The 17964-nt window shown below is 43.8% G+C and overlaps 1 protein-coding gene across 1 annotated transcript in view; it reads left to right on the top strand.

Moving 5' to 3' along the window:
• Window positions 1-17964, top strand: part of PDE8A (phosphodiesterase 8A) — a 122829-nt gene that overhangs the window by 94113 nt on the left and 10752 nt on the right. Inside the window, exons 7-17 of the mRNA XM_058156178.1 lie at window positions 673-751; window positions 2624-2761; window positions 4322-4410; window positions 6001-6052; window positions 6890-6932; window positions 8462-8539; window positions 9163-9233; window positions 10394-10558; window positions 13040-13088; window positions 16042-16177; window positions 17036-17234. Coding sequence (XP_058012161.1) covers window positions 673-751; window positions 2624-2761; window positions 4322-4410; window positions 6001-6052; window positions 6890-6932; window positions 8462-8539; window positions 9163-9233; window positions 10394-10558; window positions 13040-13088; window positions 16042-16177; window positions 17036-17234 — 1099 coding nt within the window. The remainder of the gene's footprint in view (window positions 1-672; window positions 752-2623; window positions 2762-4321; window positions 4411-6000; window positions 6053-6889; window positions 6933-8461; window positions 8540-9162; window positions 9234-10393; window positions 10559-13039; window positions 13089-16041; window positions 16178-17035; window positions 17235-17964) is intronic.

Genomic DNA, 17964 nt, shown 5'->3' with positions numbered 1-17964 from the left:
GTGCCCAAAGGATTAAAAAAGGATTTGCATGCAATGGAATGACTGGAAGCTTTCACTTGGAAAGAATGAATCCTAGAAATGAAAACAGCTATTTAAGCTTTCGAAGTTGATCGCCTTGCTGAGCTCTGGAAACTGAATTAAAACATCTGCCATGGGTGACTGTCCACTCTTCTTCAGCCTGCAAGGTTTCATGGCACCTTCCGATGGTTTTATTCTTGTTTTGTTTATGAATTGTTCAGTTCTACTAGAGCAGTGATGGCTAACCTTTTCGGGACCAAGTGCCCAAAACGCGCACGTGTGCGCCTCAACCTCCAAAATGCAATGCGTGTGCAGCCCCCCTACATGTGCCCCGCCTCCCCGTGCATGCATGCATGGCCCCCGCCCCCGTGAATGCACACACACCCCTCCCTGCATGTGCCCCACCCCTTGCGCATGCATGGCAGAGATCCAAAGACCAGCTGGCCGGCAGGAGGTGTGTGTGCGTGCGCAGTGGAGCTGAACTGAGATGACGGCTCGTGTGGCATCAGAGAGGGCGCTGCATGCCACCTCTGGCACGCATGCCATAGATTTGCCATCAGGGTACTAGGGCATTCTTTTTTTTCTAGATCTTGAAAAGTCCATGTGATTTCCATCTAATGTGTCTGCTTCTTTTTCCCTTCCTTTGCATTTCAGGGCCTGTAATTCGATATTTACGGCATTAGAGAAAAGTCAAGAAGCCACTGAGATTACAAGTGAAGACCATGTAATACAGGTTTGCTCCATTTTTTTTGGGTGTTTTTTTTTACGAGTGTCATCTATTGTCCTGTGGTTTTGTATGATTTTATTCTTTCGCTGACTTCATGAGCACAGATAGGCATGCGCAGACGTAAAATACATACATCTGCGTGCGTCGAATTGCCTTAGAAACTGTTCTCAATGCCGTACGTGTTTTTCTGACCTTTCCGTGGAGAGTGAAAAATCCATTTTAAGAACCTTTTGTTTTAAATCAGCGTTTTGTTTTTGTAGGCTGTATCTTCACAAAGCAGTCTTGCTTAGCTTCAGGAGTTTATGGCAGTTTGTATTTTAGCCCAAGGTCATTAAAAACTTTAATGATGCTTATCTTGCTTGCCTCAAAAATCAGGTATATGCATTTCAAAGGGGGAAGGAAGTTTAAAAATAAGATCCTTGTACATTAACCATCACTCCATCTCTAGCCTCAACCCCCCAATCCCCCTCCCCCTTACCCCCCACCCCCCACCCTGACTTCCCAGAACAAAATGCAGGGTATCAAAACTAACAATCATAATCTAAAATAATTCCTAAATTATAATCTCTAGTCACTCCACACTTAATCACACTCTCAATTCCCCTCTCCTTCAGAAATAAATCTAATACAAAATATTTCCTAAATTTACTCATATGCTATTCGATATTTTTTTATCTGATACTTATTTTGAATATAATCAATCCACATTTTCCATTCTAAAATATATGGTTAATGTACAGGGATTATTGAAGATGTATAAATATAATTAATGTAGGGTCGGGTCTGCCCAGTTACCATTTTAGAACGGTGGGGAGGGAGAAAAGAGAGAGTAGGAGGTAGGAAAGAGGAGAAGAGGAAGGAAGAGGGGTAGAAGAGGGAAAAGGAAGGTGGAGGGTGGAGGGAGGAGAGGATGTAGATAAGAGAAGGAGAGGAAGGTTAGGAAAGTAAAAGAAGGTAGAAGAGGGAAGAGTGTTAAAAGGGGGGGCTGGTGACTGGGCAAGCCCGACTAATTGTATATAACTGTACATTGGATGAGTTGTTTGACATGATTGTAAAAATAAAACTTTTTTATGAGAAAAATAAGATCCTTGTGTCTTTTATGGATCTCGTCTAGGGTAGAAGAAGAAGCAGAACATTTTTTAGCAGAATCGGAATGCAGTTCAGTTCGAAGCGTCCCCCAAACCAATGTTGGTTAATGCTTCCAACAACTGCAAAGCGCTTTCATTTTAATTCTCTTGATGGGACTAACCGGTATCTCCCAGCGGGCCTCATTCCCGGCTATGATGTCTGAGATGCTGGTGGTTATAATCCTGCCACATCCAGAAGGCCATTGAGATGGTGTGGGACTGGAAGGTAGCAAGACCAGTTGGTTTACAATCGAAACCAGTTTGGTCCAGCGAGGGCTATATTGGGTCTGGGACACCTGAAGTCACGCAGCACAGTTTTTAAAAAAAGAAAAACTTGATTTTAAGACTCCTAGAGAGAGAAGGTGAAGGCTAAACTTTCTTTCTTTCTTTCTTTCTTTCTTTCTTTCTTTCTTTCTTTCTTTCTTTCTTTCTTTCTTTCTTTCTTTCTTTCTTTCTTTAGTCAATCATATATAAGATAATAGGTCAAAGTATAAACATAATTTGGATCCATGAAAAGAGTAAGTAAAAAAGGAATATTAGGACAGGGACGGTAGGCAAGCAGGTGCAGTTACGCACGCAAAGCTGGCTGGGGAATCCTGGGAGTTGAAGTCCTCCAGGGTTAAAGTTGCCAAGGTTGGAGACCCCTGGTTTAGAAAATGTGCATCGAGGCTAAATATTAGATCAATGCTCAGGTTGATCTTCAATTCTCACTTGTTTCTTTCTTTCTTTTTTTTTCTTACTGTTTTCGTAGTACGTCAATCCTGCTTTCGAAGAGGTAATGGGCTATCAGAAAGGCGAATTGATAGGAAAGGAACTAACAGAAGTGCCTATAAATGAAAAAAAAGCTGACTTCCTTGACACTATTAATTCTTGCATCAAGTTTGAAAAGGTAGGCATGGACCTGGTTTGGTGTGGCAGGGTTATTCGGAAGTGGGTTGCCATTGTCTCTTTCCTAGGGCTGAGAGAACGTGACTGGTCCAAGGTCATCCTGCCAAAGATGGGTCTAGAACTCCCAGTATCCTGTTTCTAGCCTCGCCTAATTTGGAAGAGGAAAAACTGGAGGTGATAAAATATCTTTGTAAGGTGGCTAAGGTGGTTCAGTGGCTAAGACGCTGAGCTTGTCGGTCGAAAGATCGGCAGTTCAGCGGTTTGAATCCCTAGTGCCGTGTAATGGGATGAGCCCCCGTTACTTGTCCCAGCTTCTGCCAACCTAGCAGTTCAAAAGCATGTAAAAAAATGCAAGTAGAAAAATAGGGACTACCTTTGGTGGGAAGGTAACAGCATTCCCCTTGCTAAAATTTTTGAAACCTATCCCTTTGTAACATCATCAGTGCTAGTCTACAGATAGAGTTTGGGTCATGAAACATCTGCAAGAAAACAGCCAAGCTCAGAGAGCACCAAAGACCCCTCATTTCAACCCTGAGCTACAAATATTCTCCTTTATCGGGGAGAGCTTTATTTGCATCAGGCAAATACGTTCTATTTTTTTTTTTGTTTCGTTTTGTTTCCAGAACTAAAGAAGCATTGAAAAGCATCCAGCATGCATGTGCTAAAAGCTTGCAAAATTTTCAACCTTTGTTCAAAATGTCATCACAATTCTAATTCAATGTTGGTGGCCTTCGGGAGGGTAATTAGCTGTCATGTATACAACAGAAAGTTCTACTTAGATGCCAAGTGGGTAAGACCGAGGGGTGGGGGGAGATTTGAGTGAAGCAACGAAGTCAAACAGAAGCGCAGGAAGAGGTTACAGCGAACAGTACAACATTGTGCCAAGGCTAGGAAAGAATGAGTTGGCTAAGCAGAATTTTCCCACAAGGCAGTCCTCCAAAGTCAGTTGCAAGCAAACTAGGGGTGAAATGGTCCCAGTTCGGACCGGATTGCGCGATCCGGTAGCGATGGCGGGCGAGTAGTTCAGAGAACCGGTAGCAAAAAATCCCTGCCCCCCCCGCCCACGCCTCACTGTTCCTCTTCTCTGTCCCTGAAGCTCTTGGTGGTGATATAGCTGCAAACGGCCTTAAATGACTGCCGTGGTGCTTCAAACGGCCGCATTACAGCTGATCAGGTCTGTAGGCGGCTAGTAGACCGGTGCCTCTATTTTTAAAGAAGGTAGACTGGTGCCTCCCAACAAAGGGCAATCGGTAGACCGCTGCCAATATTTTTAAAGAAGGTAGACCGGTGCCTCCCAAAAAAAGGCAATCGGTAGACCGGTGCCTCTATTTTTAAAGAAGGTAGACCGGTGCTCTCCCAAGTTTTGTATACTTTATTATTTTTATTATTTATTACTATTGGCCATGCCCATTCTGTCACCTGACCAAGCCACACCCACCAATTAAGCCACGCCCACAGAACCGGTAATTAAAATTTTTAGATTTCACCCCTGAAGCAAACGGAGTCAAAAGATGGGCTTTGGGAACGAGCGGTAGAATGTTCTTCTCTTTTGATCTAACAGGAATGGCAAGGAACTTACTATACCAAAAAGAAAAACGGCGAGAGCATACAACAAAATGTGAAGATCATACCTGTCATTGGACAGGGAGGGTAAGTCTCGTTGCGGGGGGCCCTCGAGTCGGGTTTTTGGACTCCTGGTTGGCTGCCTGGATAGGGCCCTGCATTTTTTCAGGGCAAGATTTTTCAAACGCGGTTTGCTCTTTTTGGGGAGTAACTGAGCCAAGGTCACCCAGTTGGTTTTGTGTCCAAGGCAAGACTAGAACTCACAGTCTCCTGGTTTCTAGCTTGACGCCGTAACTCCTGCCCCAACTAGGCTCATCTCTGGCTTGTCTTAACATTGACAGCATCTCTATTCTGAAAAGTAGGCAGGTGTTTAAGGAGAACAGCTTCCCGTCACATCCAAAATTGGAGGCTAAACATCCCTAAGCTTCCAGTTAGTCCTCGACTTACAACCATTCATTCAGAGAGCAAAGTTACCACAGAACTGGGGGGCGGGGGCGCGGAAAGCGACTTACAGCTGCTGCAGCATCCCTAAAGTCATGTGATCAGAATCTGATCTGTATTTATACAACAGTTGCAATGTCCGGAGATCATGCGGTCGCCGTTTGCAAATCTTCCCAATTGGCTAACGACAAGCAAAGTCAAATGGGGCAAATCTGATTCTCTTAACAACCACATGATTCAGTTAACAGCAGAAATGTGCTTAATATTCTTTGCAAAATGCGCACACGCACACACACAAACACAGAGTGTAGTGGCCAAAATTGTGGAAACTTTTTGGGAAAAAGTGTATTTTCTAAAACTAGCTCATAACACCACTTGTTTTTGGGAGTAGTACCCTAAAATTATATATCAGTGGGAAGGTAATTTAATCAAGAATGTAATGCAATAACTTTTATGAAGGATTTGCTATTAGAATAGCAGTTACAGTATAAAGAAGAAAAGCGAAACATATAGAAAAAAATGACATAGACAAAAATCATCACCATAGAAAAAACGAGATATACAAAACTGATCACTATGTCAGTTAATACTTAGTTGGGTAACTTTTAGCATACATTACAGCCTTACAACATCTTCCCATGGAGTGATCCAAGTCTTTTAGTTCTGCAGCTGTTTTATTGTGAAACCAAGATTGAAGGATGGCTTCTATTAACTGGGTTTTATTGCTGGGTCACTTCTGACTAACCAGTTTCTTTAGTCGGCTCCATAGATTTTCCATTGGGTGAAGGTCTGGGCTATTCCCAGTCCATTCCAGCAGTGTAATAGGATTATCTTGAAATTCCAAACAAAAGTGGTTTTATTAGCCATCAAACCTTAATAATACACTTTTCCCAAAATCTTGGCCAGTATTGTATGTATTGTATGTATACATATATGTATATATAATAAAATGGTATATAATTCAATAACTGCATCGAGGACTACCTGAATAGAGATGTTTTTCTTCATCTTTGTAATTATTTTTCCTGCTCATCTGTTCTTAATATTCATAGACTACTTTCTCTGCATTCCCTTAGCAAGGAACTGAGAGATTGCAAATGATCGCCCCTCTTCTTTGTCTAGATTTCATTTTATTTTATAAAAAATATTTAGCGGTAAGCAATTAACAACTAGAGCCAGTTGTCAAGTTGGAGACCAAATTTGTTCTCATTCCATTCTTTTGTTTCATTCCTGCAGAAAAATTAGACACTATGTGTCACTTAGTAGACCGTGCAATGACAACAATAAGGTAAGCAATAACAACTAACAACAACAACAACAACAATTTAAACTTGCAAAGATATCTGTAATCCCATCAAACATCCAAATCTACTTATCCCAGGTACTTGGTAAGGACTCGATAGGTACACAAAAATGCCAAACCCAGTCTGAACATCTGATAGACTGTGCGATGGTCAATAATACCTAATGAATTGTTGGTCATAATACCCGGTATTTGCTCTGGAAAGTCCGGGAGGGGAAGGGGGGAGGAGGGGGGAGGAGGGGGGAAAGGAGGGGAAAATGATATATGGATTGGTTATTAATGTATAGTAATGATTGAAGATATGAAATTAAAATTTGAAATGATATTGGGGCTGCCCGACTGCCATTTCAGAAAGAAAGGGAGAGAGGAGTAGAAGGAGGGAAGAAAGTAGGTAGGAAAGAGTTGAGAAGGAGGAGGGGAATAAGAAGATTAGAAAGGGTGGAAGAAGGGAGGAGTGGAGAAGGAGGAGAGGAAGTAGTAAAGTGAAGGAGATGAAGGAGGGGAAAGTAGTAGAGGGTAGAGGGAGGTTGTGAAGAAAGGAAGTGGCAGTCGGGCAGGCCCGAATCAGCAATAAATAAAAATTAATGATTAATGATGGATAACAGATTGTACATAAATATGATGTTGGAAAATGGAAATAAAATTTTTTATATATAAGATAAAAAAATAATACCTAATGAATTTATGTATTTAGTTAACTCAGTTTCAAGGCCGTTCAACTCCTCAATGACACTTGGTGGCTTACAATTAAAAATAATTGTACTTCCGGGTTGATTCTTATCACGTTTATTAATGGTACTTTTTGCTCTGATTCATTCATAGGCGGAAAGAATCTGCGAACGGGTACAAGCCGAATCCCAGACAGGTACAACGTTCGATGCACAAAATTGGTTGCGTTTCAATAATTGCTTTGATATTCTCTCCGAATTGACTTGGTGACAGTGGGGGTTTTTTTCCCCTCTCTCTTAAAAAATGGGTGTTTTCTAGGCGTATTTTGGAAAAGCGAAATTAAGGATCTGAACAGTGAAAACCTTCATAAACCAATCACACCCAATTGTGCAGGGTTCTGTGGTGGCAGGAATTTCAACTTGTTGGGTGAACTAAGCTTACCTTTGGATTAATGTGTAAAAACAATGTATTTGTTTGGGACCTGCAAATTGTGCCAACACAGCTGTAAGTGGGTTTCAAATCCCGGCGCTACAGGTTCGTTATCGGTAGTGCGCGGGCGGACGCACTTGCTTTGCGAGCGTGTGGTGCTTCTGCGCATCTGCAGAGCATTTTTGATGACATCTTGGTGGGTGGGCAAGCAGAACCTCCTACCGCTGCTGCTGCCAGTTTGCCCGAACTGGGAGCAACTCACCACTGCAACACAGCCATGGTTTGAGAATTGAAGCTTTCGATGCACTGACTTTAGGAATTGTAGCAAGGAGACTGAAGCAGATGTGATACGGCTAAAGAAAAACAATAATATTTGCAAAGCAATAAAATGATATCCTAGGAGGGAGACTAAATAAGGAGAAAACTATCTGGTCCATGCGCAGCCGTGTTTCAGAACCGATGGGAATCAAACAAAGCTGGACTGTTTGATGTGTACATTACGTGGGACTCCAGTTTAGCTTTCTCCTCCTGTAGTAATCGCTGATAAAGCTTCAGTAACTTAGATTTAATATCTCAAAGGGCAGAAGTTGAATTTTATCCCGGCTAGAAATAGAAACTTATGAAGGGCATGTTTGTTTGGCTGCTGCTATGATGAGCTATAGGTGCCGTATTTAGTATTCGTAAGGTAGGACTTCACAGATCAGGCAAAATCTAATTTCATTAATCTCATCCATTTTGGGGAATAAAATTTGCATCAGTCAAGGTCTAATCTCTTTGAAATTTAAGAGAGAAAAAAAATCCACCTGAAAGCAAGTCACTGGTCCATTCAGGAACTGGATGGGGTTGGGCAATTTTTTTGGGATTACAGGAAGGGCTGCATGGGGACAAACAGCCTCTGGATGGATTTGTATTTGGGAAAGAAAAAAAATACAAATTTTGTTCCAGGATAAAAAGGAACAGTAAAAATTTACAGGTAGTCCTCAACTTACGGCCACCATTGAGCCCAAAATTTGTGTTGCTAAGCGAGACATTTATTAATGGCCCCATTTTACGGCTTTTCTTGCCACTGTTTTTAAGTGCATCACTGCAGTTGAAACACGGTTGTTAAGTGAATCTGGCCGTCCTATTTAGCCACGTTTTCAAAGCTGGGTGCAAGTGTGGAAGGCACGCACCTGAGCAAAACGCAAGTGTGGAAGCTGGGCGCATGCGCAGAAGGCGTACGCGCGGCGAACCGTTGGTAAGAATATGTGAAACCCACTGCTGGTAGTTATGATCTAATTTCTTCGTTTTTTACAGATATCCAGACCTGCAGGCACAAAGACAAGAGAAAAGGTTCTCTCGATGTCCGATCCACTACCTCTCGAGGCAGTGATGGTATAGGATTAGCTTTTCTCCCCCTTTTTTTGTAAAATTATTTTTTTAAATTACCTTCTTAATAATCAGTACCCTTGGGTCAACTATTTCCGTCAAAATCCGTGACATGCGCTTGCCTTTGGGGTGGAAGGGGAGTTGCAGTGACAAAATTGTAAACTTTGGATGTCTAGCGAGGCAAATGCATGCATTCTGTTCCCCCAGCTGCTGTTTTTTATAATGCAGTCAGACTCGGCTGGTGAAATTTGGATGTGTAGAAGATCAGGCAGAGCATTGGGGGGGGGGTGGAGTCAAAAGAGGAATTAGCCTGGAATCATTAAGTTCCCACAAGCAGTCTAAATCCAAACCCTCTTAAATTCCAGTGATCCTTTCCTAGTGCCACAGTGCCAGTGTTTAGTGCTGACCATTAGTTGACTAAATTCTTGTGTCCAGGCATGAGCAATAAACCAACTTAACTGGAACCTATCATGTCCTGATTCTGCGTGCCTGATATAGTGTTTGCTGGGTTTATGTTGCAATGTAAAATATTTTAGTGAACAGAAAACTAGTCTTCAGTAAGAACCACGTTCGTTTGGAGAAGCTAATGCCAGCAACTCATGCGCCTCTTTTTCTTTTTCCTTGCATAGGAAGTTCTCAGAGGAGGCATTCATCCATGGCCCGCATTCATTCAATGACGATTGAAGCACCTATAACCAAGGTAAGGCGCTCCCATGTGAGGTCGCTTCAATCGGTTGGAAACTTTGCTTTCTCCTGTTATAGCCGTGGTGGCTCAGGCTGTAAGATAGCCTGTTATTAAAACACAGCAGCCTGCAATTACTGCAGGCTCGAGTCCCACCAGGCCCAAGGTTGACTCAGCCTTCTATCCTTTATAAGGTAGGTAAAATGAGGACCCAGATTGTTGGGGGGGGCAATCAGTTGACTTTGTAAATATACAAATAGAATGAGACTATTGCCTTACACACTGTAAGCCGCCCTGAGTCTTTGGAGAAGGGCGGGATATAAATGTAAATAAAAAAAAAATAATAAAAAAAAATAAAACTCCCATGTCTTTGCCCGGTGATGATGGTGGCTTAGTTTATTCAGCTGGTTCTATCCAGTTCAGGCAAATCAGTAGCAGTGGCCACGGGAGGCTCTGCCCACCCACTCGGATGTCATTATGTCCTGTTTTTGACGATCTGCGCATGTGCACTCACATTTGCGAACCGGTAGTGAAGATAAATGAATACCACCCCTGGCACAGTTGTTAGAATGCAGTATTGCAGACTAATTCTGCCAACTGCCAGCAGTTTGATCCTGCTCAAGGTTGACTCAGTCTTCCATTCTTCTGAAATCAGTAAAATGAGGACCCAGATTGTTGGGGAAAATATGCTGACTTTGTAAACCTTTGTAAACCTTGGGCCTCTGTAAACCTTTGTAAACCTTGGGCCTCTGTGGCTCAGACTGGTAAGACAGTCTGTTATTAACACAGCTGCCTGCAATTACTGGAGGTTCTAGTCCCACCAGGCCCAAGGTTGACTCAGCCTTCCATCCTTTATAAAGTAGGTAAAATGAGGACCCAGATTATTGGGGGCAATAAGTTGACTTTGTATATAAATATACAAATAGGATGAAGACTATTGCTAACATAGTGTAAGCCGCCCTGAGTCTTCGGAGAAAGGCGGGATATAAATGCAAATGCAAATTTTAAAAAAAACCCGCTTAGAGGGGGCTGTAAAAGCCCTGTGAAGCAGTATATAAGTCTAAGTGCTACTGCTATTGCTTGGGCATTGTTTCTTGACTCTTCAAGTTAAGGGAAAGGGAAAATGTATTCCTTTTAGATAAATAAAAAATCATTTCTTTTTCCCCCCCCCCGTTTAGGTAATAAATATTATCAACGCTGCTCAAGAAAGCAGTCCCATGCCAGTGGCTGAAGCGTTGGATAGAGTCCTGGAGATCTTGAGGACTACGGAGTTGTATTCTCCACAGCTTGGCACCAAAGATGAAGATCCCCACACAAATGACCTTGTCGGTGGCTTGATGACGGTAATTAAAATCTCAAAGTATTTGAAGTTGTTTGTCGGAACGGCTGATGCCTTCTGTTGATCAGCCCGACTGGTTTTAGATGAAAAAAACAGCTCAGCCTTCAGATGGATAATTAGCTGTGCTAAACTCTGTTTAGAAACCTCTTGCTGTTCAGACCCAGTGTTCTGACCCAGCTCCACAAAGACAACAAACCCTCTGAAGTGAACTCAAAGATTCCTTTATTAGGAGCCCCAGCAGCCCCGGCAAAGTCTCTCTCTCAACACAGGCTAACAAGTCCGTCCGGCCAGAAGATGAATAGTTGTCTGCCACATTTATTCATCTCCGCCCCCTGTCTTTTATCCCCAGAGCTAGGATGGGGCTTCATTAGCAGCGGTGGCTCTTCCATCCCAAGGACCAGCCCATAGATTTCCATCTCCTCTGCCTTCTGCGCATCTGCGCGTCAGGTACTGAACCCAACTGTTCCACATCAGCTACCTCCAGACCTGGGGGCTGTTGACTCTTTATCTGAGGGCTGACGGACAGGACAGGCTCCACCTCTCTCTCTCCCCCTCTCTCTCTGCCAGCTCCATTCTCACTTTCCCCTCGGAGCTCTCAGGTTGCCTTGGTGATGACTACCACGCCTCCTCCTCCTCTGATTAGGCCGCTGGAGGGGCCACCAGCTGATAGGCCACAACACCCAGCCTATTTTAAACGGATGAGTTGCTAGCCTCTTCAGCAGAAAAAAAGCTGCTTTTTTCAAAGACGTTTTTTTGACAAGGTTCTTTGTCTGAAGATGCGTGTAATCCGGTTTGCGTTTAAATTCATGGATGGTTTCTTAACCAAGCCAGAGGAGGCTTTCATCGGAGTCAGCTTGTAGGGGAGTTGGGCGACATAGAAATGTAATGAATAAATAAACATAAAGACAGCTGTCCAGCAAACTGTCGAAACAAAGCAACACCAATGACAGGGATGGCTAACCTTTTTGCCATCGCGTGCCAAAAATGGGGGTTGCGCAGGGTTAGTGGGTTGCGTGTGCGCATGCCCACACCCATAATTCTATGTGCCCCACCCCCATGCATGTGCACGTGATCCCTCCACGCTCCCCCTGCTTTTGGCACGCAATGGCATGGTGGGCCCAGTAGGCCAGTATTTGCTCTCCCCAGGCTCCAGAGCCTTTCTAGGAGCCTGGGGAGGGTGACAAAGAACTTCTCCACCCACCCAGGCCCTCCGGAGGCAGGAAACACCCTGTTTCCCTACTTCCGATGGGCCTAGAAGACCCAAAAATCAGCTGGCTGGGTGCGCGCATGTGTGCCGGAGCTGAGCACGCGTGCTTCCTAATATGGCTCTGCGTGCCACCTGTGGCATGCCTGCCCTAGGTTCGCCATCACGGACCTATGAGGTTTCAATCTAGAGCAATTACATTAGAAAGGAAATCTCTGCACTCCTGGTTTTGCCTGCCTTTTTTTCAATGGCTAAAATTGGTCGTGTATATTTGTTTAGCCAAGGAATTGAATAAATGGAGTTCTGCTACCTAGAAAGCTCCAGAATTCCTCATCCAAGTTCCTCCTAGATAAGGACAGTGGAAGCTGAATTTCTATACATCTAGGTGGGTACCAGATGGTGAACGTTGCCCTAGATCTTGTAGGCCAAGGGTCTCCAACCTTGGCAACTTTAAGACTTGTGGACTCCAACTCCCAGAATTCCTCAAGTCTTAAAGTTGCCAAGGTTGGAGACCCCTGTTATAGGCCACCTACTTTACTGGGCCTTCCATGTGCCATTTTAAAAGCCAATTAAGTGAACATTAGCATAGAAGCAGCATGGTGGCCCAGTGGTGGGGCTCTCACCTCACAATCAGAAGGCAATGAGTTTGATTCTAGGTAGATATTTCTCTCTCTGGGCGCAATGAGTAATTGTCTGCTGTGTACACTGCGTAGACGTTAGGAAGGGCGTCTGGCCAGTAAACGCTCAGCTCCATCCAGTTGCCCCTGATTCCACTTTGATGCAAGAGATTCCAGGGTCGTTAAAAGGAAAAAAAAAAGTGATAATTAGCATTTTTTTTTTAGGATCAGGGATAATAGAATTTGCTTACCTCCAACCAATTGAGAACCTGGTTTTTGCTTCCGGATTAGATAGCGGTGGATAGAGGGTTCAAACAATATCTCTTGATTTTTATTCCCTTTATTCAATTACCTGTCCCAGGGATTGGCAACCTTAATCGCACAAAGAGCCACAAAGATCCTAACCGGAAGCCCCCTTTCAATTCTGGAGCCAACTGGAAGTCCGGTTCCCCCATCATAGTCTCCTCCTAGCGCGGCGTCCTTTTTCCTCTACCTGTCCTAACCAAAAGCCCTATCAATTGGGGAGCCAACCAGCAACAGGGAGCCGCAGCAGTGGGATGAAAGAGCCAGGTTGCAGGTTGCTGACCCCTGAACTATCCCATAGGTGAAAATTTAAGAAGGGTCTTTATTTCATTTTACATTTCTTTTCAACTTTATTCCATAGGATGGGCTACGAAGATTATCAGGAAACGAATACCTGTTATCAGCAAAGCGTAAGTGCCGTTCTTTGCCCTACTAGATATCATGTGATCTTCAGCAATTTCATTTTGGGTATATAGCAGTCAAAAAAAAAAAATTTGAAGAGGGGCAAACAGATCAGCAAGGGTTTTATAATTACTGCTGTATCATCAGACCTCTGTTAGTCAGGCAGCAAGCTAAATGTGCCATTTTAAAGAGGCATCTAGATTTGAAAGGGTATCTTCTTTGCCACGAGGCTTGAAGTTTGGTAAATATTTTGAAGATAACAGGCCAGCTTGCAGCCCTAAAAGACAAAACATAAGGAGGAGGAAAAAAAGAGAACATGGAGATTAGTTCTTGAAGTTAAAGCAAAAACCATCTGGCCAAGAAAGTAGTCTCTGGGTTTTCAGTGTTTTATAAGGACACATCCCCTCACCTTACCCCGGTGGTGGGATTCAAATAATTGAACAACCCTTTCTCTGCCCTAATGACGGCTGGGTGGGCGTGGCTAGAGGGTGTGACAGGCAGCACTTGGCCTGCACACACACACCCCGGGATCAAAAACGGGCTGTGTGGGGGATTCGCTGCTCCTTCCACATGCCCCGTTTTGGGGCTAGGAGGCCTCCCGGCACTTACCTGGGAGCCGAAATGAGACATGTGGAGACTCCTGGAACGGGAGGGGAGGGGCCAGCCAGCAATTTAACTACCGATTCGCCCGAACCAGCTGAATCCCACCACTGCCTTAGCTGCTCTGAGTGATAAAGAAAGCCAGATCATATTTTTCTCCATTTTTGCCCTCTCAAAAAAAGTTTCCAGTTTGGAGAAGTTGGATTGATTATATTCAAAACAAATATCAGACTAAAAAATATCAAATAGCTTATGAGTGATTGCAGGAATTGTACTGTATTAGTGTATTTGTTTAAATGGGAAAGGGGAATTAACGTTGCAAAGGGGAGAGGAGAAGTTATGGGTGATGGTTTATTGTTGTATTTTAGCTTAGGATTGTTAAGATGTAATATTTTGCTCTGGGAAGTCTAGGGGTGGGGGTGGGGGTAAGGGTCGAGGGAAGGGGAAAGGGTGGAGGACGGGGGGGGGGGAAATAATTGTTGGGAAAAAATTTTTTGTAAAACTTTTTCAATATAAAAAAAAAAGTTTCCAGTTTAATGGAGTGGTCTTTCTGGTTGGAAGAGGCAAATCATACAGAGAGTCCTCGACTTGCAACCATTCATTTAAGGACCATTCAAAGTTATAACGGCACGGGGGGGAAAATATATCACATGATATATTTTTTCACACTTACGACCACCCCATGGTCACGTGATCAAAACTCAGACGCTTGCCAATTGGTTCGTATTTATGACGGTTGCAGTGTCCTGGGGTCACCGTGGGACCCCCTTTTGCTATCTTCTGACAAGCAAAGTCAATGGGGAAGCCAGATTCACTTAACCACCATGTTACAGGGAGTCCTCGGCTTACAACAGTTCACTTAGTGACCTTTTGAAGTGACGACGTCACTGAAAAAAGGGACTTATGAATTATGCCCATTTTTCACATTCACGACCTTTGCAGCATCCCTGTGGTCACGTGATTTCCATTCGGATGCCTGACGGCTGACTCACATTTATGACGGTTGCAGTGTCCCAGGGTCACGGGATCCCCTTCGGCGACCTTCTGACAAGCAAAGTCCATGGGGAAAAGCCAGATTCGCTTAACGACCGTGTTATTAATTGAACCACTGCAGTGATTCACTTAACAGCGGTGGCAAGAAAAGTCGTAAAACGGGGCAAAGCAAACTTATTAAATTTCCCCCTTAGCAACATCAGTTTTGGGCTCCATTGTGGTCATAAGTCGAGGACTAACCTGTATTAAAAACTTCAGTGACCCACTTAACAACTGCGGCAAGAAAAGTTGGAAAGTGAGACAAAATTCACTTAACATCTGTCTCACTTAGTAATGGAAAATTTGGACTTAGTTGTGGTTGTAAGACAAGGATTACCTGTACCTGGTTGTCCTTATATGGTTTACAGTAGTGGCCAAAATTGTGGAAACTTTTTGGGAAAAGTGTATTTTCTAAAACAAGCTAATAACACCACTTTTTTTGGGAGTAGTACCATAAAATTATATATCAATGGAAAGATAATTTAACCAAGAATGTAATGCAATAACTTTTACGAAGGATTTGCTATTAGAATAGCAGTTACAGTAGAAAGAAGAAAAGTGAAACATGTAGAAAAAAAACAAGATATACAAAAAATATCGCCATGTCAGTTAATACGTTTGTTGTTAGTTGCAAAGTCGTGTCCGAACTATCACAATCCCCATGGACAACGTTCCTCCAGGCCTTCCAGTCCTCTACCATCCTCTGGAGTCCATTTAAGCTCATTTAAGCACTGACTGCTTCAGTGACTCCATCCAGCCACCTCATTCTCTGTCGTCCCCTTCGTCTTTTGCCCTCAGTCTTTCCCAGCATTAGGCTCTTCTCCAGGGAGTCCTTCCTTCTCATTAGGTGGCCAAAGTATTTCAGTTTCATCTTCAGGATCTGGCCTTCTAAAGAACAGTCAGGGTTCATCTCCTCTAGGACTGACCGGTTAGATCGCCTTGCAGTCCAAGGGACTCGCAGGAGTCTTTTCCAGCACCAGAGTTCAAAGGCCTCAATTCTTTTGCTTCTATTAACTGGGTTTTATTGCTGAGTCGCTTCTGACTAACAAGTTTCATTAGCCGGCTCCATAGATTTTCCATTGGGTTAAGGTCTGGGCTATTCCCAGGCCATTCCAGCGGTGGAATAGGATTATCTTGAAACTCCAAAAAAAAAAAAAAAAGTGGTGTTATTAGCCATCAAACCTCAAAAATACACTTTTCCCAAAAGGGATTCCACAATTTTGGCCACTACTGTACGTAAGACAAGAGATGCAGTTTGTTCCAGGCTCTGTTTTCTCCTGAGAGATCCAGCTGTCCCTGTAATTCCTTCTGTCTTTGTTTTTTTTTTAGAAACCCATCAAGTACCGGGCAGTTTGATCTCGCCCATCTCCCTGAATGACATCCCACCCAGGATAGCTCAAGCAATGGAAAATGAACAAGATTGGGATTTTAATATTTTTGAGTTGGAGGCTGCAACTCATAAAAGGTTTGTAGGTGTTGTGACCTAGGCCCAAGTAGTTATTACCGGACACAATCAGTCCTAAACAAACATATTTTATTAGAACAGCTGAGAATTACTTCATTCTTATATTCATTGCCTTATACACTGTAAGCCGCCCTGAGTCTTCGGAGAAGGGCGGGATATAAATGTAAACAAAAAATAAAAATAAAAAATTCTCAGCTTAGTCCAAATTAATTCCAAAACAAAGTCCTTCAGAAAAAGTCCTTCCGCTTTATCACAAACTTTTATCTTCTTTGGCACCCTGCCAAAGGCTTTTCTTGGCAATGCTCCATAAAGTTCAGAAACAAGAGAGGCCGACAAGAAAAAATTGTAGCAACGTTGCTTTCTTACAAAAAGCCCAAGAGCCGTTGCTGCTCTTTTAAGCCTTATGGGAGGGGCCAATCATCTTTTGGCTTTACTCCTGAGTCGTCCTTTTTGCTTTAGCTGCTCTTGCTTTCTAGCAGCTCTTCGCATGTGTGCACTAGGAACAGGCTCCTCCTGTTCCTCTGCCTCTCTGCTGTCCATCTCTGGAGGCTCCGGAGTCCAAGCATTGCTGCCAGATGGCCCTGGCCCCATCTCTGCCTCCAACGCAGAGCCCTCGTCCAGGCCTTCCCCTGAATCCAGGACTGGCCCATTGTCCTCCCCAGCCTCCTCACTGTCCGACTCCGCTGCCAGCTCACAGGCTGCTGGTGGACCACAACAAACACAGGAGTTGTATTCTGGGAGAGATTGATCTCCTGGGGAAAAGTTTTTATTCCCTTCCCCACGCTTTTGGTGCAGTAAGAATAGGGGAAAACGAATTACATTTTTTCTCTCTCTTCTTCTTCTTCTTCTTCCCTGCAGGCCTTTAGTTTATCTTGGCCTCAAACTGTTTGCTCGTTTTCGGATCTGTGAGTTTCTCGGTTGCTCGGAGTCGACGCTGAGGTCTTGGTTGCAAGTCATCGAAGCCAATTATCACTTATCCAACTCTTATCACAATTCAACCCACTCGGCGGATGTGCTTCATGCCACGGCCTATTTCCTTTCTAAAGAAAGAGTAAAAGTAAGTCTTAAAGGGGCTGCCACCAAGAAGAGGAGGGTGGCTTGGCCTTTTCTCCAAAGCAGGCAGGGCAAGAAGCAATGGATGGAAACAGAATAGTCAGGGGAGACCCAACCTAGAACCAAGGAGAAATTTCCTGGCAGTGAGAACAATGAGTCAATGGAACAACTGGCCACCAGAAATTGTGAATGCTCCAACACTGGAAGTTTTAAAGAAAATATTAGGCAGCTACTTGACTGGAATGATTTAGGGTTAACTCCTGGGTTGGATTAGAAGACCTCCAAGGTTCTAACAGTGAGAACAATTAACCAGTGGAATGGCTTGCCTTCAGAAGTTGTGGGTGCTCCAATGTTGAAGATTTTTAAGAAGAGATTGGACAACCATTAGTCTGAAATGGCACAGGGTTTCCTGCTTGAGTAGGGGGGGCATGGACTAGACGACCTCCAAGGTCCAGGCGTGAAATCCAGCAGGTTCTGACAGGTTCTGGAGAACCGGTAGTGGAAATTTTGAGCAGTTCGGAAAACCGGCATATACCACTTCTGGCTGGCCCCAGAGTGGGATGGGAGTGGAGACTTTGCAATATCCTTCCCCTGGAGTGGGGACAGAATAAGGATTTTGCAATAACCATTCCCCCCTCCCCACTCCAGGGGAAGGATCCTGCAAAATCCCCATTCCCTCCCCACTCCAGGGGAAGGATCCTGCAAAATCCCCATTCCCTCCCCACTCCTGGGGG

The sequence above is a fragment of the Ahaetulla prasina genome, chromosome 13 (genome assembly GCF_028640845.1).
Source record: "Ahaetulla prasina isolate Xishuangbanna chromosome 13, ASM2864084v1, whole genome shotgun sequence".
In the NCBI taxonomy this organism is placed as follows: Eukaryota; Metazoa; Chordata; class Lepidosauria; order Squamata; family Colubridae; genus Ahaetulla; species Ahaetulla prasina.
This window is presented reverse-complemented; position numbering and strand designations above follow the sequence as displayed.